This window comes from Rhinatrema bivittatum, chromosome 5 (assembly GCF_901001135.1).
Source record: "Rhinatrema bivittatum chromosome 5, aRhiBiv1.1, whole genome shotgun sequence".
NCBI classification, from domain to species: Eukaryota; Metazoa; Chordata; class Amphibia; order Gymnophiona; family Rhinatrematidae; genus Rhinatrema; species Rhinatrema bivittatum.
The window spans coordinates 64889868-64912643 of record NC_042619.1 but is presented as its reverse complement, the minus strand read 5'-3'; the positions used below and the strand labels follow the sequence as shown (position 1 = coordinate 64912643).

Genomic DNA, 22776 nt, shown 5'->3' with positions numbered 1-22776 from the left:
CATGTATATACACAGGCTCTGGTCAAGCATTAATGCAGCAAGGGATGTAAGTGCGAGGGACTATTCGGGGTAGGCCTGTTTAAAGAGCCAAGTCTTTTTAATTTGGATCTGAATTTGATGAGGCAAGGATCAAGATGGAGGTTCGAAGGTAGTGAGTTCCAGAGGGTGGGACCAGCAATGGAGATGGCTCGATCCCTCGTGGATGTAAGGTGTGCCTTCTTGAGGGATGGCACGTGGAGAGCACCTTTATTAGTTGCTCTGGTGGGACGGTTGGAGAGTATGAGGCAGAACGGCTCGTCTAGCCAATTGGAATTGTGTCTGAAAATAGATTTGTGGATGATCGAAAGGGTTTTATAGTGGATGCATGAAGATATCAGGAGCCAGTGAAGGTGTTTTGAGGATGGGAGTAATGTGATCAGATTTACGGGCATTAGAGATGGTCCTTGTTACCGCATTCTGTAGCATTTGAAGTGGTTTTATGGTGGAAACGGGGAGTCCTAGGAGAAGGGAATTACAATAGTCCATTTTTGAAGAGAGAGTGGCCTGGATGACGGTATGGAAGTCGTTAGCATGGAGTAATGGTTTTAGTTTTTTCATTACTTTGAGCTTAAAGAAACCTTCCTTGAGGATGGTGTTGATATATTTTTTTAGGTTCGGTCGCTGGTCAGTCTGAACGCCGAGGTCACATTCGTAGAGGTGATCAGAGATGGAACTGTATTCCGTGTCGTTTGCAAAGTGAGGGTTTAGGGGTTTGGTGTTGGGATATGTGTTGCGTATGCAGTGGAGGAGTTATGAAGAAGGCAATGTGTCTTGGATCTGCAGAATTTAAAGCTCTCTTACATCCACAATTGCCCAGAGGACATAGGTCGAGCCCCACCCCCACTTTTTCCTGGCTGCAGAAGAAAGATGCATAACACAACAGGGAATTGAGGAAGGGAATGGCAGAGAGGCAGTGCTTTAATTATCCCGCTGTTTTATGAGAAGGTGGTAATAGAGATTGATTGTGAGAATTATGGCCTTTTAAAAACCAGTAAGCTAAATCTAAATACATTTCTTTTCTTTCTTTCCTGCAGCAACAACCAAACCTGTGATCACGTCCATCAGTGCAACGACTGGTAAGTCAGTATAAAGGCTGCTTTTTTGCCTTGCCAGCAGTCACACGTGCACATGTGCGTGTGTGTCTATCCTTCTCATCCCCACCTAGTATGTCACAGGCAGGTTATAAAGTTTTAAATAAATAAACCTTTATCTCTATCATCTGTCTCCCTCGGTTTCTGTCATCTCTAATCAGTAATTTTAAAGGTCAATCTACATGTTAAATGGGGGAGGTTTTTGTTCATCCAGGTGAAAATGAATTCTCCAGAAGTACTAAAAGTTGAATCAAAGACCCTGCTGCTACTCGACGCCTCCCATTTTGAGCCAGCGACAGCACAATTATAGTTATCAACGGTTTGCCCACCTTAATGTTGTGCAGTAATCACAGAAGACCGGAATGGTGTGAGGGACTGAATACGAGCAACAGAGGCACAAAGGGGAGGGAGGTCCATATGGTACTGGGAAAACTGAACGCAAACAGGGCAGTGGAGCCAGATGGGATACATCCTAGGATATCACTGAGAGAAGCATTTAATCATTTAGTGAAGATGGGAGTCTTTCCTGAGGAATGCGGACGAGTCCTATAAGATCGAAGTATGTATATGCTTGTGGGGAGAACAGCATACATAACGCACGTTCGAATGCCTTGGAGGTTGAAATTAATGTATAAGAGAAAAGGGTTGTTTTTTTTTCCAGTGGCAAGGAAGCCCTAGGACAAGGGATCATAAAATGAAGATGGAGTGGAGTAGACTTCGGGAGTAATGTAAAAAGTATTTCTTCACTGAAAGGGCAGTAGATATATGAAACCGCCTTTTGTTGGGGAAGGCGCAAACAAAAGTGATACTGAAATTCAAGAAGACATGGGACAGAAACAGAGGATTCATACTGGTGGGAAAGTAAGGACAAAAGGTGGAGATTAAGTGAGGCCTTAAGTATGGCATCAAAAAGGAAAGAAGGCCCTGGAGGTTTATAACTCCTGTTATAGTTTTGTCAGTGCTTGTTCACCTTACTCTGCACTGTCTGACAGTTCAGTTTCTTTACATCTCCAGTTCTAAAATCCCTGCAATAATTCTTGTGGTATTTGGAAATACAGCTCTTACGTCAGGCTGCGGCTTCTTCAGTCTTTTATCCTGCCAGTTCTCATCATCGGCTCTACCTTATAAACAGCTTATTGTACTCTGTATTACTCCTGGAGGAATTCTGTGCAAAAAAACTTAAAATTCTGCACCCAAAAACTTAAAAGTCTGCATACTTTTATATTGGTCAAATTAACATAATATACATGACAGTCTTTAAGTAATTTAATTTAAAATGTAATACAGAAAAAAGTGATTACTTAAAGATGCAGAGTTTTTTAAATATTTTGAGCAGAATTTCCTTAGAAGTTCACTGTAAGAGTGTTTCTTCCCCCTCTCAGGCCCCAACTCCACCACCTGCCACTATCTCTCCCCTCCCCCTCTAGGCTCAACCCCCTTCCACTCTATCTTCACTCCCAGAATTTGACCCTTCTCTCAGTACTGCCCCTCACACAGGCTCACTTTGTCCCTCACACTCTCTCACACACACATACGCAGAGGCTCCCTCTAGTGCACAAACACATCCCCTCATACAGGCTCCCTCTCACAGACATACACCTCCTCATACAGCAGGGCTTCCCAAACCTGTCCTGGGGACCCCCACAGCCAGTTGGGCTTTCAGGATATCCACAATGAATATGCATGAGATACATTTACATATCAGAGGCTTGGTTTATGTAAATTTATCTCATGTATATTCATTGTGGATATCCTGAAAACCCGACTGGCTGTGTGGAGTCCCCAGGATAGGTTTAGGAAGCCCTGTCATACAGGCTTTCTCTTGCACACATCCCCACACAGGCTACCTATGTCTGTCTCTCACACACCCATGCACACTGGCTCCTTTTTTTACTCACGCACACACACAAGGGCTCCCCCTCTCTCTTTCTCATACACACACATCCCTTCACACAGGCTCTTTTTCACACATACATACACCCTCACACAGGCTCCCTCTCGCTTACAAACAAGCACCCTCAAATACACACAATCCATTTTTCACACACACCAGCTCCCAATCTCTCACACACATACACACACCACACACCTTCACAATCTCCTCACATAGGCTCCCTCTCTCTGGCACTCACACTCACACATCCTCACACATGTTCTCTCTCTTACCCCACCCCCCCAGGCTTGCAGTCTTAACACACACACAGACACTCGCACCAGGGGCTGCTTTTTCTTGTCTGCAAGCAGGACGGGCTCCGCTTGTGGCACACCAGACCTGCTCCTTCTTCGCCGTGGCGGGATGGCCTCTGCTGGTGGCACACCGGGGCCTTCCAAATTCTGCACAGAATCTGTGCAACTGTGCAGGAGGGACATTCTGCAGTAACGCAGAATTCCCCCAGGACTGTCTATGTGGAGTGTGGATTTTTTGGTGGTGGTTTCATTTGCTTATTCTCTGAATCTTACTTGCACTATTTTCCAGTAATACCTAGATTGAGTGAGATGTTGATAGCATACACTAATTACTTACTTTGAGTGTTGGGAGCAGCAGCAGTGATGGAACTCCGACCGCCCATACTGTACAGATGTTTGCCGTCTCCTGCGCTTATATATAAAGGGAGGTGGAATATGGGAGTGGGGAGGGCTGCCCACAAGCAAGGAGCTGAAGCGATGGGATAGAGGGACAAGGAATCCATGAGTTCAGGGAAGGAGCAGGGGTCCTAAGGTGGCAATAAGCAGAGGAAGAAGGGGCATTTGAAGGTTGAGGAGCTAGGGCAAAAGGGTGAAGGGCCCGGGTTAAAAGACAGCTTAATAATGAGGAGAATGAAGCAAAGAGCAGCAGAAGGAGAGAGGAGGATGCCTGAGGTGAGACCCCCTCTCTTTGCACAACACTGGGGCCAAATTGTGGCTGAAGCCCAAGGAAGTGTTTCTGAAAAATGTGTTGAAGCTGTCTGCAAATGCAACTTGTGCTTCATCCTCCAGTGCCAGAGAAGCCATAGAGATGGTGGGGGAAAATTCACAGATAATTGATTCTGGTTTTGCGCTTCCAGTAAGTCACCTGCGTGCTTTATGTATGCATGTTGGTTTCTCTCTGTCTCTCTCAGCACTGACCCACTCATTGCAGGGATGGGGAACATGGATTCTATAAGTGGGACAGGATAACCTATAGGATCCTAAGAAGATCGTACTTGAAAACAAATTATCAGTCCACACTTTGTGGTATGTACCAGATTTAAAAAAACAAAAGCTCGAAAGAATCAAAAGTCAGCAGGCACAAAAATCAAATGCTCAGGTCCAGAGCACAAAAATCAAAACAGGATACCATTCTTTATTTAGCTCACATTTGCAGCCATAGTTCTCAGTCAATAAGCAGGACAGCGCCCACACAGACCCCCCCCCCCCCCCTCTCTCAGATCTCAGAAATTGCTTCTGAACATGCGCAGGATTCCTGTGTTCAGTCACTGCTTTGTCTTAATCTGAGCTACCTCACAGGTATGCCCCATTATCTCTCTTTGGCGAATTTCACTGCTTTCATTTTCTTCTTTCTGTAAAGTTTTTCATGCAGCTGCCTGAGAGCCCCTCAGCAGAGCTTTAAAAAAAAGATATGGCTGACTTTATTTAATTTTATTTTAAAATATTTATATCCTGCAGGTCTGAAATCCTTGCTCGCTGCGGAGTACAATATAACATCCATAATAAATAAACACCTTAAAAACCAAGTTGAAGAAACCCATGGTCACTGACTTTAAGGACTGAAGGGGTAGGTGCCGAATGTCCTTTAGGGACACTCATACTGTCAGCTGCCTCTGCTTATGCCTGGACCATGATGCTCCAAATTGTCCCAGCTGTATTTGGATGTCCCCACAGGTGCTCCAGATCTGCGCTTGGAAGATGGAGGACCTGCAGAAGGTGGTGTTGGGTAAAGCTCCAAGGCTTGGCATAAGGGTAGGCAGTAGAGACTCTTTGCCTCTTGGAGTGAGGTCTTGTCCAGTTCTTGGTGCCACAAGAAACAGTGCGAATCATGCCAGGAGCTCCCGCTCCTGCCTTCACCCTCACCCACATTGGTGCCGCTATGGATCCACCATGGTTGAGCGTTCGAGCATGGCATTTAAATCCAAGGCACTGGATGAGATATTGAAGAATGCCTAATTGGTGTAAAGCATCCCCTCTGGGTTCGGCAGCCTTGGTGCCAAAGAAAATGGTACCATTGGTGCAGGTGCCCACTGAGTCAACCCTCTTAACTCAGAGAAGGGTGCCTTTGGTCTCATTGATGAGAAACTACTCTGTCTAGATGGTACCTTCCTCCATGGAGCTTTGTCTCTGGAGAGTAGTGCCTTGGCACAAAGAGAGTCCTTACTGGCTTCCAGCCAGTAGAGCATAGCTGGCACGGAGAGCATCTGCTTAAAATGACTACTGGTCCCAAGTATGCACTCTGCAAATTTCCCTCTCGGTGCAGCCAGTCACTGTAGCACCAAGTGAAGACGGAACCCATCTAGGTGTCAGAGGAGGATATACCCCTGCCTTCTCCAGTGCAGTGGGCCCCTCTGCAGATAGCGCCTCATCTGTTGGAGATAGTAAGAGATCTTTTTGTTTCCTTGCTTTGAGAGGACCAAAGAACCTCTCCCATCCAGAATAGAAGAGTTCTTTCTGCACAGTGGTGTTCAAGGGAGTCCTTGAAGCATTCCAGCTTCAATGAGAGGAGTTTCCCTGAAAAGTGCATGTTCTCTTGATATCTCAGCTGCTTCCCCTTCCAGGGGTTTGGAGCAAGAGAAAGCAGATTCATTCTGTTCAGAATTCTTACCAGTTCTCTCTCCATGGTCTGAAGATGAGGTGTCCATAAAGAAACCTTTTGATCCTACTCCATCCTTGGCAAGACACACTTTGCTTCCTGAGGTCCTCAGTTACGCTCAGTTCCTGAAGAAGACTGCAAGTATGCTGTCCATTAGTCTTGGGAAGGAATCCAATGCAAGTGCAGGTGTCTTCGGTCTCTTGCACCACAGCCCCCAACAAAGACTGCTTCTGTCCTGGTCCATGGACTTTTAAGGGACCTTTAGCTGAGAACGTGGCAGAACCCCATGTTTGCCAATAGTGTGCAAGATTGATCTTAAATACAGGATACAGGCCTGCTCGGGATTTGGTGGTTTCCAACTCTCGCACCACTTAATAGTAGTGGAGTGGGTCCTGAAGTGAGCTTAATGCTTTAGATAGCATTTTAATGCACTGCCTGGGAAGGATCCGAAGGATCTGGATGTGTTTGGGAAGAGTTTTTCAGCTAAAAACCTTTTGCAGACTGAGGACTGTCATTTGGCAGACTTCCATTGGGCTCTGGGGGATGTGAATGAGCATGTCAAACAGCCGATTCATTCTGCTTATGAGGCTTTAGACAGTTTGACAGTGTCTATTGGAGCCCAGAGGCTTGCCTGGCTTTGGGCTAGCTGTCTCTGTGAAGACATTAACAATCACCTAACAGATGTCCCATGCATGAGGGAGAACCTCTTTGGAGACATGATACAGAAGGCAATGATGTTAATAAAAGCACCAGTCCATTCTACAATCTCTGTCCATGGTGATGAGAGAACAGCCCATCCCTTCCGGGGATACATATTTCTCCTCTAAAAACCCTTTCTTTCAGAGGAGACTGTTTCATCCTTTCCAGAGGTACGGTGTCCCTTCTGCTCATGCTCAACAGGTGGCCAGCAGGGGGAAAGGTGGCAACCTAAGCCACAACCACAACTGCAGCCCAAACTTGGCCAAGTTTTTTATGCCTCTTGCACCCCCATCTGCATCACTACCTCTTTGGGGAGGGGGCAACTCCAATCCTTCTTGCCAGAATGGAGCCACATCACAAAGGACAAGTGGGTCCTGAGCATGGCTATCTCTCTTGTGCTTCTTGTGCCCTTCTTCGAGCCATTGGACTGGTTTTCAGCCAGCTCAGTCAGTTCAGCTGCAGCTGAAGATAACATCCTTTCTAAAGCAGAAGGCTATAGTTCTGCTATAGAGTCCATCCTTCCTCAGGCTTGTGGCATAGGATTTTACTCCCAGTACTACTTGATCTCCAAGAAGTCAGTTGAGCTGAGGCCCATCCTGATCTGTGAAACTTAAATAAGTTGTGGTTCAGGAGCTGTTCAAAATGAAATCACTACAGACGATCTCATTTATTCAACCAAAGGACTGAATTGCACTCTGGAACTGAAGGAGTCTACTGCTCCTATCCCTATCCACCTTGCCATGGAGATTCTTCAGGTTTGTGGTGGGAGAAGATACCGTCAATGCAATATTCTCCCATCTGGCATGTCAGCTGCCCCAAGGGTGTTCACAAAGGGGCGAATTTTAAAAGCAATGCTCACGCTAAAAGACCTATATATCTGTATCTGGGTCGTGCGCGAGCAACACATATTTTAAAAGCCGGAAAGTAAGCGCAGATATTCGCATGTGCAAGTAAAAATAGAGACGGAAAAGGGATAGAGTTTGGGGGTGTGGGGCATAGGCAGGGCCAAAAGTACGCATGCAATTCTGTATTTTAAAACCAGCTGCCACAGCGTGCTGCGGGCTTTTAGCTGCATGTATTTACTGCTGCTCCTGATGAAGTGTACGTTTGCAGAAATTGCTGTTTAGGCCTAACACATCAGGGGTCTGGATCTGTTGGAGGGAGTACAGAATAAAGACCCAGAGGGGTCTGGATGACTTTGAGATAAACTGGGTATGCCCTTCACATGAGCATGTTTTAAAATCTGCTTACCTGCGCGTATTAAAGCCGACAATTTCTTAAGGAAGATATGGAAAGTATGTTTGCTTGAGTAAAGCTTAAAATTATGAGCACACATAAGTGCATAATTTGTGCGCATGATTTAAAATTTGTGTATATTTGCTTATATGCTCATACATGTGTTTGTGGGCACCCATATGCTCATTTTAAATTTACCGTCAAAGTATTTAGTGGTTACAGTGGCCCAGCTATGGAAACAGGAGACCTGGTGGCAGGCCCCTCTACAGCAAGAGTCCTGGAGTCCCTCAGCATGACAATTCAGCTTTTTCAATCCCTGGGGTTCATTATCAATTTTCCACAGTCCAGCTTGGTCTCATGCCAGAGGATCCAGTTTATAGAAGCTTGGATTGACTCACTTCAGAAGAATGCCTTCCTGCTAGTTAAGAAGGCTGAATTCTAATGGGCCCATGAGGTGCCTTCAGAATCTAAACTGCTCATCAGCAAAATCATTCCTTGTCCTTCTGAGGCACATGGCGGTGAGGCACCTTCTGGCCTGCCTTTCCATGCGTGGCCTCCATTCCCTCAAGGATCATTGGGACTAGTTGCTTCAGCTTCTGTCACATCAGTTATACTTATCTCCAAATATGATGGCATGTATACAGTGGTGGATGAACCTGGTAGTTGTTGCTCTCAACTAACATTGATGTTCCCAACACACCAAGTGGGACTGTCTACAGTTGCTTCTACCAGATGGTGGGGAGTGTACACTTGCACTTTGTGGACCCAAGGGGTTTGGTCAAAAGTGGAAAGTCGCTTACAGAGATTTGAGCCATTCAGTAAGCATTAAGAGCTTTCTCTCACCTTCTCTTGGGTAAGCGAACTTTAATCCAGATGGAAAGTCAGGTGACATAGGCTCATATGATCTATGATGACCGGCCCATGTCCAGATTCTCAGGGCCTCCATACATAGTTCCTGTCTCCAGGCATCTTATCTCTTGGGCATCCAGGATATGTTGGCAGACCAGTTCATTGGAGACTTACATCCTCATGAGTGGTCTCTGGATCAAGGGGATTCATTTGACCCTTTTCACGTTGCTGAAGTCTATCTTGTACAACTAAGATATATATCTGTGGGATGTCTCTCCTCATCAAAGTTAGGTTTTGTTTTTTTTGTTTTTACTTTCCTTCATTGATTCTCTTATCATTCTGAGTAGATGAGCATACAAGTTCCCATACTTAAACCAATATCCAGGCCTTCTACCACCCCCACCTATGTCTTTTACCCAACCCCTAAACTCTGTTCTTATCACTATCTTTATTTCTATCCCAAATATTCTTAAATTCTGTTACAGCATTGGCCTCCACCATACTTTCTGTAAACAAGGATTTCTTTGTTTTCTGAGTCACTGTCTGCCAGCTTCATAGAATGATGCCTTGTCTTTGAATTTCCTTTCGTATGGAAAAATTACTTCCTGAATTTAATTGAACCTACTGGTTTTCATATCCATCATCACTTCTTTCCTCCAGTAGCCTTCCTCTGATTCATGTTCTCTCAACAGTTGTAGGCCTGTCTCCCTTGTCCCCTCATTGTCTGGACTATTGTCTTGATTTTGTCCGTTCATTCCAATGAAATGTTCCTCATTCACCTTTTGACTGTCTGTATATAGTTTTTCACATCATTCATGTATCCTTGTGCTTCTTGATCATTCTATTGCCTTCAACATGGTTGCTCAACATTTGCTATCTATGCTGGCATTCCTAAGCTTAATGGATTCTACTCACTCTTGGTTCTCCTATTTGCTTCATTTGGACTTATAACCTTGCCCCTCTTGTGACAACGTCAAGGGTGCTGGGTTTAAGTAAGAATAGCCGACACAGTAGACTTAGACTTGCCTGCTGGCTTGCCTGCTGTATGGACGCCGATCCTGAACCAGGTAGGACCTACACGGTCTGATCATCTCTGCACCTCCCCTCCTGTGACGACATCAAGGGTGCTGGGTTTAAGGGAGGGTAGCTATTCTATGGGTGTCTCGTGCCAAAGGGGCAGGCCCCTATGTGTGCCCCTCATGCTCCCCTGAATGGCTCCACTGGTCTTCCGCCTTTGACTTGTTGAAAGAGCTGGTATTTGTATGTTATATTTTTTGTCATGGGTGAAATGATACCAGTAATTGAGGGATAGGCTATGCCGGACTGTGACCTTGAAAGGAAGACATTAGGGGGAGAGTATTGGTTGGAATGGATTTGACTAGTTTTCCTGGAAAGGGGAATATGTCATATGTTAATTTTTATTTAGTGAATATACAAGTGATTAGGAAAAAAATTCCAATAGCTCTAGATCTGGTTTCTGTTCATAAACTGGATTTGGTGTGCATTACTGAATCCTGGTTATTGGGCTCGGATATTATTCTCATAAATCAGCTCTGTGTAAATAACTATGAGCTTTTTGTTCAAAATAGATCAAATAGAAGAGGTGGGGGGTTATTAATATTAATAAGAAGCTCTTACTCAATGTCTATTGTTATTTCTGAATCTTTACCACAACTGGAGATACTTGCAATTGCAAATTCTGAATGGGGTATATGTTTAATCTACTCCCTTCTACGAGATTAGATAGTGATCCCACTGTGACAATTGATATGCTATCAAATAGTGGTGATATGAAAGATTTTTTGGTCCTTTGTGACTTTAACACACACATTGATGCTGTTTCTCCATCTGAAGTTTGTAATTATTTCCTAAGCACTAAGGGCACTTTAGGTTGGTCAAAGTTGATTCATCAGCCAACTCCCCAAAAAGGTCATACATTAGATCTGCTTTTTGTTAAAACTTCTTCCTGCCTTGTTAAAGATTATAAGATCACGTGCACACAAGTTCCATGGTCTGACCATTTTTTGATTAACCTACAGGTTATGTTTCGGGGTTCTGTACATAAATGTGTCACCAGGGGAACCCTAGTTATGAAACTAAATGAATATGATATTGATTCCTTACGTGATGCCTGTTATGAAAATTGAATGAGAGAGTAGTCAATGTTGATGAGGAAGTGGAAGGTTGGAAATATTCACTTCAGCAAGCATTAGATCACTGATGGCATCCAGATTTTCCTTGCCCTGTTTCACCCTCCTTTGTTTTCTGTTCATCTATCCTCGTGCCTGTCCACTGTTTTTCTTTATGGATGAAATATTTCCTTCTGTTAAATCCCTAAAAATGGTAGTACTATGTTACCTTCCCAGGATTTCTTATTATTGATTCTAAGTTTTTGTATTTCTCCAACACTGGAAAAAATCTAATGTAACACTTAATCAAAAACTTTCTCTTTGGCAGCATATCATATGCGTCTACTTCTCCTTCATTACCAACTTTCCACTTTTATAATAGTCACCAGGCTTTGGCAGTCTGTTCCCACGTTCACCTGTGGCAAGTGGATTTTCTCATTGGATGAGGCAGCAGTGTCTTCAGCCTCGACTGGGGACCTGGAAGGAACCAGTGGTGTCTTTGACCCCAGATGGAGCTTGGGAGGACACAGAGAGAGAGCTGTAGCAGGGGAGGGGGAGTATAGAAGGAGAATGGAGATGGTAGGAGGAAAACAGGAGAATATGGGGAGGGAGAGAAGAGTGAAGGGACTGGAGGAATAGGCAATGTGAAGGGAAGAAGTGGGGAGTGGAGGAGGAGAACATCGGTATATAAAAACTTAAAAATAAATAAATGATGTGCACTCACCAGGGAAGAAGTGCATTCATCATGTACTTTCTGCCATCCCTCCCCTTAATTCCTCTTTTTCTTGCTAGACCAGTTTCTACCAATGGGATACCTCCACTTCACGAGCTGCCAGAGATAGAGAACACAACCTTTTTATTTATGACATCACATTTAGGTATAAGGAAGGTGTGGCCTGAGTCAGATTCCATTGGACCATAGGAAAAATTTAAGGATCCTCAGAATTGATGCCCTAGTTTCAGCGGTTACATGTGAGACAACTACCCCAATAGAAAGGGGGACAGCCCTTAAGAACCCCCAGGACAGATAGGTTGAGGCTGTTTTAAAACAGGCATTCACCACAAATGCTATGGCAATTCAGGCCTCTATTTGTGGAGGGTATGTAGCTAGAGCTGCTGTTTGCTGGATATAGCAGCTCCCAGAGAACTCCAAAAACAGCACATTTAGAATCAGGCATGGCATTCTTAGCTAATACCCTGTACGATCTAGTTAGGATGTCTTCTAGGCCATAGCATCAGAGCTTGCGGCCAGGAGACTTCTTTGGTTTTGTATTTGGTCAACAGACTCTGCCTCTAAGGCTCACCTTTCCAAGTTCCCATTTAAAGGAGGATTGCTTTTCAGGAAAGACTTCAAAAAACTGGCCAAAGACCTGGGAGAAGCTAAGCCACAGAGGTTGCAAGAGGATAAGTGCCGCCCTAGACCTTGGGTCTAGAGATATCAGTGGAATAAGTAATTTTGGAGGTTCAGACCAGCTAAGAAGTCTCCTTCACAATCTTCCAGGTTAATATTTTCCTCCTTTCGAGGAGCTAAGAAGCCAAAGAGAAAATTCTCAGCATCAACTGGCAACTGCTCTCCACAATGACTATTACTGATAACCTACCCTACCCCACCCTATCCCCTCCCTTTGCCCCACCAGTGTTAATTCCTGTGAGTGGTTGCCTTTTATGCTTTTACAGTTATTATGCCCAAATTACTTCAGAGCAATAGGTACTAGAGATTGTGTAGAAAGGATATTCCTTATAGCTATTCATCCCAGTCCCAGAAGCCTTTATAATTTCCCCTTCCTTGTAACAAGCCAAGAGGGTAACAACAAAGGCTATCCAGGTAATTCTTCAAGACTTGCAGGCGATAATCCCAGTGTCTCTCTCACAACAAATCCAAAGGACATATTCAATTTATTTTATGGTACCAAAGATGAACGACTCCTTTTGACCCATCCTGGAGCTATGAGTGGTCAATAGGTGTCAGAGTACCTCATTTCTAGATGGAAACCCTCAGATTAGTCATATTGACTGTAAGAAAAGGGGAATATCATTTCCTTGGATCTGGTGGAGGCCTATTTCCACATTCCCATTCAGGTTATTTGTCAAAAATTCCTCTGCTTTTATGTCTGTGGTGAGTATTTCCAGTTCCAGGGTCTACTCTTTGGACTGGCGACTGCCCCAAGAATATTTACTAAAGTCATGATAGTAGTTGGGGCAGCCTTGCACAAAAGGGGGATAACAGTGCACCTCTATCTCAATGATTGGCTCATCAGAGCCAAGTCCTAAGAGAACTGCAGTGGTACAGTTTCACAAGCACCTAGAATGGATAATAAATTATGCAAAGAGCAATTTAATCCCTTCACAGACTTTTGAGTTCTTGGGAGCTCTATTTGATACCAAGGAAGGAAGAATAACTAACTCCCAAGAAAGTCACCAAAATGATAATCCACTTACTGGTCTTTCAAGAGCAGATAGCACCTAAAATATAAGATTGTATTCAGCTCTTGGGTCTCATGATGTCCACCTTAGATCTAGATCCTTGGGCCAGAGCACATATCTGTCCATTGCAGTAATTTCTCCTAACCCAGTGGTCCCCCGTCTTATCAAAACTTCAAATCCCATTTCATTTTACTTCCTCAAGTGAGGAAAGACTTAGAGTGAGAGAGATCCCACCAATCTCTTGAATGGGAAAGATGACGAACTGCCCAACAGGATACCTGCATGGCAGGATGGGGAGCTAGAGTGAGAGACACAAAATGTCCAAGGTCAGTAGACAGCAGAGGAAGCTACCTGGTCCATAAACTGTTTGGAAACACAGGCCACCAGATTAGCTCCAATGCACTTCCTTCCATTGCTGAAGGGAAAATCAGTCAGCATCCTTTCTAACAATTCCACGGCAGTGACTTATGTGAACAAGCAGGGGGGCACTTGCAGCCCCATGCTAGCAGAGGAGACCAGTTTTCTATTCTGAGCCTCTTGGCAGTGCACATTACAGGAAGCAAAAACATCCAGGCAGACTTTCTCAGTAGACACAGGCTGGATCCAGGAGAATAGGAACACAGCAAAGAAGCTTTTCAGAGAATAGTGCACACGTTTAAAAAGAAATACTATTCTCCAGTGGTCATATCAACCTTGCTAAAAGCACAGGACACATCCATTTTATTAGCTTATATCTGGATCTGGCGTTTATTCAAGGAATTCTGCCAAGAGCACAAGACCTAGCCCAGAAAGGTGGGATATACGCATTTTGGACTTCCTGCAGAGCAGGCCCTTAGCTCCCTGAAGGTTTAAGTGGGGGCAGTCTCCTATTACAAGGGTACAATTAAATGTCAGCAAGTGTCTATACACTTGGACATACTCTGATATCTGAAAGAAGTTCAGTGAGTCCAACCACCATTCAGACTGCTAATCCCGCAGTGGAATCTTAACCTGGTTGTTAATGCCCTAGCAGGGTCTCCCTTCATACCAGTGAAATGAGCATTGATAAAGAATCTCTTCATAAAGACCTCCTTCCTTGTGGTGATTTGCTTGGCCAGGTGCATTTCAGAACTATAGGGCCTGTCTTACAGGGACACTTACTTTTATTTTTTTTTTCCTCCAAACTCAATTACCTTTAGATAGTTTCTTGCTTCTTGCCCAATTTGATGTCTCCCTTTCCACTAAATCAGTCCTTCCTTTTCTCCCTGCTAGACCAGTCATCACATATGGAATTTCCTTCCTCCATAGCTGACAGACAAGAGGACACATCTCCTTTATGACCTCATTCTGGGCTGTAAGGGAGTTATGGTCCTGTCCAATTCATTAGTCTGTCTCCAGTAACCTGGATATGTGAAGAGGACAATAGCTCCCAGAACCTGGGTATGCCCCAGCCTAGTTGAGCCCTTATTGCTTCTGGGATACAAACCTCAAAGAGTTGATTTTCCCAGTGGGAGCGTTTCTCCCAGGGCCTTCCCTAGTTGGTGGTTATACCTTACCCCTAGGGCTCTGTGAACTCTTCTCCCTTTCAAGCCATGCTGGGTGGTAGCCCTGGTAGGAGATCTCTGGTAGGAAGGGACTTAACCCATCAAAAAGCTCAAGGGAGCACTAAGGATGCCTGGCAGGAAACGTTTTCCACAGACTTTATTAAGGCCATGAAGAACAGACCTACAGAACAAGGGACATCTGAATCCCCAGAGACACCTTTTGCTCCCTAGTGGCAGCAGCCAAGAGGCCCAGGTAAGGCTCAGAACCTCTCCCATGGGGCATTTGAGCACCCGTGCCTCTAGGGAAGCTTGATGGTCTGGGATGGATTCTCCCCAGGTCTCGCCAGAGGATTCACAAGAAAAGAAGGGAAGGTGGTACTCTGAGAAGGAAGAAGCCACCTTATTCTGGAAACAGTTGCTTGAGGCTCTTATTTCTTGCATGATTGAGGCATTAAGGATGTCAGAATCTTCCACTAAAGAACCAGTTGAGGGGGACCCTATTTTCCAGGGCATTAGAAAGCAAGGGCATTCTCGTCCAGCTCTCTCAGGCGTATGGTTCTTACGGAATGGAACACCCAATATGGGGGGTTAAAAGGGGGAAGAACTTGGAGTAAGGTTTACTCCCTACCACTGAAAGAAAAGAACAGCATCCTGAGAATCCCTAGCTTCAATGCACTGGTTGCAGAAATCACTTTGAAGGCTTTACCATTCACGTAGAAGAGGAGTCAGTATTAAAGGATCTTCAAGATAGAAAAATAGAGGCAACTGTTAAGCAAGCCTTTACAAGAAATGCAGTGGCCCTGCAGGTCTTCATCTGTGTAGGCTACATGGCCGAAGCTGCCCTTCATTGGATCCAGAAACTCCCTGATAGCTCAAAATTAGCCCACCTGCAATCAGTCAAGGCATTTTTGGCTGCTAAGTATGACCTAGTGAGAATGTCCTCTAGGGCTCTGAACTCAGCAGTAGGGGCCAGAAGGCTTCTATGACTGTGCGGTTGGGTTGCAGAAACTGCATCAAAGTCGCACTTTTGTAAATTTCCTTTCAAAGGTAATCTTCTTTTTGGAGAGGACCTAGATAAACTGGTGAAGGACCTAGGTGAATCAAAACCTCAGAGACTCCCCAAGGATAAGAATTGTACAAGTGCAGGGAGTTTCAGAACTCAACATTTCCAAAATTGGCAAAGGTATAAACCCACAAAGCAGCCCACTTTTGACACTCAAAGTACTGGCCAGACCTTTCGGGGGACAAGAAAGGTGAAGGCAGAGCTGCCTGCAGCTGCAGATGGCAACCAGTCAGTGCAAGATTTCCCAGCAGGTCCCCCTGGAGGTAGTCCCAATAGGAGGGTGCCTGCTGAAGTACTACACAGAGTGGACCCGAATTACTTCCTGGTCCTGGACATTGTGCGAAGAGGATATGCCCCTGAATGCAAAAAAACTGCTCCAGAGGACTTTATAATCTCCCCCTGTGCCTTCCCTCTTAAAAGAGAGGTGGTCAAGAGAACATTAATGCCCCACAAGAGAGGGGTCACAGCATTTAATTTGTCATGGTTCCAAGAAAAGACTGCTCCTTCCACGCAGTGTTGGACCTTAAAGGCGTCAACAGATATGTGCATGTACCCCATTTTCGAATGAAGATTCTGTGATCGGTGATAGAATCAATAAGGCAAGGAGAATACCTAGCATTGTTGGACCTAGCGGAAGCTTAATTCCACATTCCCATTTGGCAGTTTCATCAGAACCTATTAAGGTTCTGGGTGTTGGGTGAGCATTTTAAATTTCAAGCTTTGCCCTTCAGTCTGGCAACAGCCCCAGGATCTTTGCTAAGGTCATGATGGTAGTGGCGACAGCCCTATGATTGCAGGGCATTATGGTGTACCTGTATTTGGGCGATTTGGCTTGTAAGAGTCAACTCAGCTCAGGAGGGCAGTCAAGCCTCCAGAGTAGTGCTGCACCTCTTTCACTAGTTAGGCTGAATGGTAAATTTCTCAAAGAGCAGTCTAGATCAGTCACAAACCCTGGAGTGGCTAGGGGCCTGCTTCAGCACAGAACAGGAACGCATGTCCATGACTTCTACCAGAATGTCCAAACTAATAGACCAGGTGTTAAAGCTTCAGATTTAAGAGGTTCCAAGAGTATAAGATTACCTCCCTCTCTTAGGTCTTATGGCATCAACACTGGACGTGGTTCCATGTGCCAGAGCACAAGTATACGAGCTAGTGCTGCACTTTGAACACTTAGTAAAAACCACGATAAGTGCAGACAATATTTTGTTGATCCGAAAGGTTTTTTTATTTGTATTGATATGGCAATTGATATTAATTATAATATTCCAATGCAAAGTCAGGGTCCCCCGACACGGACCCTGTAACTCTCTACTTGTATACTGATAAGAATATTTGGTTTAACTGTGCTGTCCCTCCTGATGCAGCCAGTTGGCGAAACACGGGGTCTGTGTCAGGGGACCCTGACTTTGCATTGGAATATTATAATTAACAGTGGAGTTGCCATATCAATACAAATTAAAAAAAACCCTTTCGGATCAACAAAATATTGTCTGCACTTCCATGTGCCAGAGCCCATATGTGGCCTATCCAAAGACCTTCGTGTGTGGACACCCACCTCCCAGGTCTATCAGTGCCAGGTTCCAGTCCCTTCAGGGTCAGGAGCAGCCTGGACTGGTGGACACAATCTTTAAATCTCCAGAAGGGAATATTTCTGGAAAACCCCCCCCCCCCAACGACTAAATGGTGGTCACAACAAATGCCAGCCTGAGAGGGTGAGTGCTTTATTACCAGGGATAGTTGGGCCAAGGGCTCTAGACAGGGCAGGAAGTAGCGCATTCAGTAAACAGCTTGGAAATAAGAGCCATTAGGCTAGCCCTGTGGCATTTTCTTCCCCTAGTAAGAGGGAAGACAGTAAGGGTTCAGTCAGGCAATGCCTTGGCAGTAGCTTATATCAACAGATAAGGGGGCACCCGCTGCTTCTCATTAACGCAGGAGGCAGCCTGGCTGCTCAAGTGAGTAAAGAAGCATCATCTCAGGTTTTAGCAGCCTACATAGCAGGAAAGAAGAACCTTCAAGCTGATGACTTGAGCAAGAACGGGTTGAACCTGGGAAAATTGACACTGGGGCCAGAGGCCTTTCAAAGGATAGTAAGTTGCTGGGGAGCCTCATGCTCAGACCTAATGGTGACACATACAAATGCCAAGATCAATGTATTTTTCAGTCACAGAGTGGAACTAGAATCCAGGGGAACAGACACACTCATATGCCCTTGGCCAAAGCGCAGCCTACTATGTTAAAGACGTGGAAGCTTTCTACTTCCATGGCCTTCATCGGGATTTGATGAGTGTTTGAGAACCAACAGGACTGTTCTTCTTGGAGACCTGATATCTCCCATATTTTAGACTTCCTGCAAACAAGGCTGGCACTCGGGTCCATGAAGGTCCAGGTTGCAACCGATGCATGTTATAGTGACCAGATTAAAGGCATCTCAGTAGCGGTGCACCTGGCCATAGAGTATTTTCTTAAAGGGATAAAACACATTAGGCCATTGTTCTGCCCAGTGCTACTCCAGTGGGACTTCAATCTGGGCCTAAGAGCCTTAATCAAACCACCTTTCAAGCTGCTAAAGCAGTTAAAGACTTGTTACTGAAGGCATCCTTACTTGTAGCAATCTACTCGGCCAGGCACATCTCAGAGTTGCAGGCCCTATCATGCAGGGATCCTGACTTAGTATTTTCACAGGATTCGGTCATTTCAGCTAGCTCCGTCATTTCTATCCAAGGTGATCTCAGCATTTCATATAAATCAGGTGGTATCCCTTCCAGGCTTCAGTGGTGAGGACTGTCAGGGGAAGGACAGGAGTCTACGCTCATTAGATGTACATTGAATTTTGTTGAGATATCTGAATGTGATGAATGCCTTTATGAAAACAGGCTATTTGTCTTGTTTGTCAGTGCCTAGAAAGGGCAACATCCAAGGCCATCATAGCCAGGTGGATTAGGGAAGCAGCATGCTCTAGGCTTATTTTTCATGGGCAAAAGCATCATCCTTGGCAGAGGCAGCCTCAGGCTCCCTGTAGGAAATTTGTAAGGCAGCTGCCGGGTCATCCTTGCATTCTTTTGTTAAGAATTACATGTTGGACACACAAGCCAAGGCAGATACAACCTTTGGGGCAGGAATTATCAAGGCAGCCCTGTCTTCCTACCACTCCAGCAAGGAGTAGCTTTTGTAACTCTCATATATGATGACTGGTCTAGCAGGAAGAAAAGGAAGGTTAAATTATTCTTACCTGATCATTTTCTTTCCTTGAGTCCTGCTAGACCAGTCAAGAACCCACCCAGGAACACAAGGTTAGAGGGGATGAATCACGAGGGACATATCCTGTATCCCTAAAGGTACATGTTCTCTCATTTGAAGGTACCTCTTGCTCACTTCGAACAACCTTGTGGGCCCTATGATGTTTTTAATGGCAATATGGGGGGAATTGTTCACAGTGCTCTGCAGCAGGCTGCTGGATTGGACCAGGACCACAGCCTAGAGTGAGGTCATAAAAGAGGTGTGTTCTTTGTATCCATCAGCTGTGGACAAGAGAAATCGCATAGGTGATGACTGGTCTGGCAGGACTCAAAGAAAGAAAATTGTAACCATTTCCCTTCCAGCTTTTCGAGGCAATGGAGGACCCAAGGGAAAGTTGCCAAGCCTTTCAGGAAGACTGAAAAGCTATTTGTGATTCACAGAGGCCCAAGAGAAGCAGCCTTTAAAGCCACACTGGCCAAGTGGATTAAGGAGATAGTTTCATCTGCTTACTTACTCAATGGTTCTAGGCACCAGCCATGCTCCACGCACATTGCACAAGATCACAGGCAGCAACATAGGTGAAGGCATTAGTGGGGGACCCAGACAAAGTCTGCTGGGCAGCCACCTGATCATCCCTACATTCCTTTACATTTTATGGACATAAGAGCCAAAACAGATTCGGCCTTTGGCACAAATGTCCTTGAGGCATAGAAGTCGTCTTCCTGCCCATGACAGATACAGCTTGGGTACTTCCCATTGGTAGAGACTGGTCTAGTTAGAAAAAAAGGAATGTGAAATCTGGTTTTACCTGATAATTTTCCTTTCCTTGAGCCCTACTAGATCAAGTCCAAAAGTCACCTAGGAATACAGCAACACCCAATGTCCATTTTCCTTTGACCAAGGTAGGCGATGCTATTTTTTTCTCTTATTGCTTTCCCTTCTCTCGTACTTATCTGGAAGAGGTTATCATTTGAGTATCCCTGTCGCCTCAAAAAACAACTAAAAAATGGGCATAGCATTTAGAGGCAGCAGTGAAGTGTAATTGGGAAGATTTTCTCTTGCTTTGTTTTATTTAAAATTAAATGTATGTATAAGTAGAGAGAAAGTGAATCTTTAGTTCAGATCTTGTAGTTGGCTCACTGCTCTGACAGAAGACTACTGGCATCTGCCTCGGGCCACACTCATCATATACCTAAAGGTGACATCATAAGGAAAAAGGTTTGTCCTCTGTCTTCAGCAGCTGTGGGGTGGTGATATCCCATTGCTAAAGATGGATCTAGCAGGACTCAAGGAAAGGAAATTAGTGGGTAAGACCAAATTTCACATAATTGGTAGGGGAGGAGTATATTATGAGTAGGCACTAGAGGAATTTTTGAATCAATGAGGATCACAAAATCCAAACTGTTCTCCCTTTTTATTCCTGCCATATTTTTCTTCATGCTCTTGTTTCTTCTCATATCGAGACTGTTGCAAGTCTGGCCACCATACTCTGCTCTTAATCCAGTATAATTGCTCAAAACTTGTTCCACCAGCTATTTCCATGCTTCTACAAAATACAGAATCATGCACAAACTCTTAATCTCATCTTAATGCTGCCACAACTTTGCCTGTCCACAACTTCCCACTCACACATGGCATTTTTCTTTTCTGCTTCAGTGCTACAGACCCACTTTTTACCTCCATTCCCAGGCTCATATTCTCTATCCCATCTACCAGGCAGGAGCCTTGCAATTCCTGAGTATTCTTACTGCTTACTCCTTTTTTTAATGGCATGAACTCCCCCCTGGAAATCAAAGATGCTGCATTTCTCTGGCTTCCATTCCAAATTAATGTCTTGCTTCTTTTGTCTTGTCTATCCTGTCCCTTATCCCTCCAAATCTCTCCTCAAATTCAGTTTTCTTTATATTGGTAATAAGGTTTGGGGTATTGTAAATGTTTCCAAAATCTGATACCTACAAATGCACATCAGGGAAATACCACAAGTTTGAGACTGTTATAGCAGGGTGTTTTATTTGTAATGCACAGCCGTTTCTGAATTTATTTGGAGAGGGTAGTTTGTTTATAACCAGAATTTGGAAAGGGGGCGGGGTGATGGTGAGAGGGGGATAAGTTGGTACTATTTTTTTATTTATTTATTTATTTTTTAGCATCCCATAGAAGTGACTTCCTGTTTCATCACCAGACCTAAGTAAAATTGTTTGCCAGTTGATTTCAGCCATTAATCATCAAGGATTGTACATGTTTGTGGGTACTTGGCGAGGAATGTGAAAGGGGACAAAAAAGAGATAAAATATTGTTGCATCCTGCAGTTGGTTGTCCCTTTATATTTAGAGTGGATTAGCAGCCTAATGGTTAGTGCAGGGGGCTGAGAACCAGCAAAGCCAGGGTTCAAATCCCACTCCTTGTGACCTTGGCAAGTCACTTTACCCTCTATTGCCACAGGTACAAACGTAGATAGTGAGCCTTCTGAGGACAAGTAAAATACTGTACCTGGGTTAAACGTGTGACAATGAAAAGGTGTGAGCTAAATAATATAACCCCAAATTTATGTATGCATGAGTGTTAAGTGGACCTTACTGCTTGATCTTTAGCTATAAGAGAGGTCATTGTAGTATTTGTAAAGTGACTTCCACTTACCCTGCATAGCTACACAAAGCAATACTTTGCTATAAGGTGCAGAAGATAATGACGGAGCGAGGCAGTGCTTTAATTGTGCTGGACCTCTCCAAGGAGCTACTTTGTGTATAAAATTATGGCCATCAAAAATCAAGAGTTAATTATCTTTTTCTTACATTTTCAGCCAAATCCCTTTCCACATCCCCCAATGTGACCATATCGCCCTCCAATGTGACCACATCACTCAATATTAGCACTGGTAAGTCAACCTCAGGATTTCTTTCTCTTGCTAGTAGGTTTTTATGAAACAAATGTGTATTTTTTCCTCTCCCTCTATGACTAGATGGATGAGTTCATGCAGGTGGTTCTTTTTCCTGAGTGATATTTCTGGGGTCACACAGCAATAATCTTAAAGGAAAATCTAAGTGAAAGTGGCTGCCTGGCTGGACAATAAGTTTTAGACCTAAACAATCTTCCCCAAAGTCCTACCTTGAGCAAAGAGCTTCAGTTACTGCTGGGTGATTCTGCTTTTGCGGCAGCCATATCAGAATGGGATATTGGCTATTCTGCCTTTGCATGGAAAGTTAGGGGTGCTGGGGTGAGCTGATTTCATTGGCACCTACCCTACAACAGTAGGAGATCCTTTGAAGAGTGGTTGAAGATTTGGTAGCTGGGATTCAATGCCAAGAAGTAGTCATGCATTTGGGGTGCGGTAATCCAAAAGAACTGTATGTGATAAGGGGTGAAAGATGGATGTGCATGGACCAAGAGAGGGATCTTGGGAAATCTTTGGAAATCTGAAGGTGGCTAAGCAGTATGACAAGCTGATAGCTAAAGCCAGAAGAATCCTAGGCTGCATAGAGAGAGGAATAACCAGTTAGAAAGAGGAGGTGATAATACCTTTGTAGAGGACCTTAGTGAGGCCTCACTTGGTGTTCAGTTCTGGAGTCTGTATCTCAAAAGAGATAGAGACAGAATGGAGGCAGTCCAGAGAAAGGCAACCAAAATCGTGTGGGGTCTGCATCGGAAAACCTATGAGGAGAGGCTGAAGGATCTAAATATGTATACCGTGGAAGAGAGGAGGTAC

General features: G+C 44.5%; 1 protein-coding gene across 1 annotated transcript in view; it reads left to right on the top strand.

The window, feature by feature from the left end:
- TMEM123 (transmembrane protein 123) overlaps positions 1 to 22776 on the top strand; it is a 130200-nt gene that overhangs the window by 51532 nt on the left and 55892 nt on the right. The window contains exons 2-3 of the mRNA XM_029602418.1: positions 1074 to 1115; positions 21874 to 21948. Of these exons, the coding sequence (XP_029458278.1) occupies positions 1074 to 1115; positions 21874 to 21948 (117 nt within the window). The remainder of the gene's footprint in view (positions 1 to 1073; positions 1116 to 21873; positions 21949 to 22776) is intronic.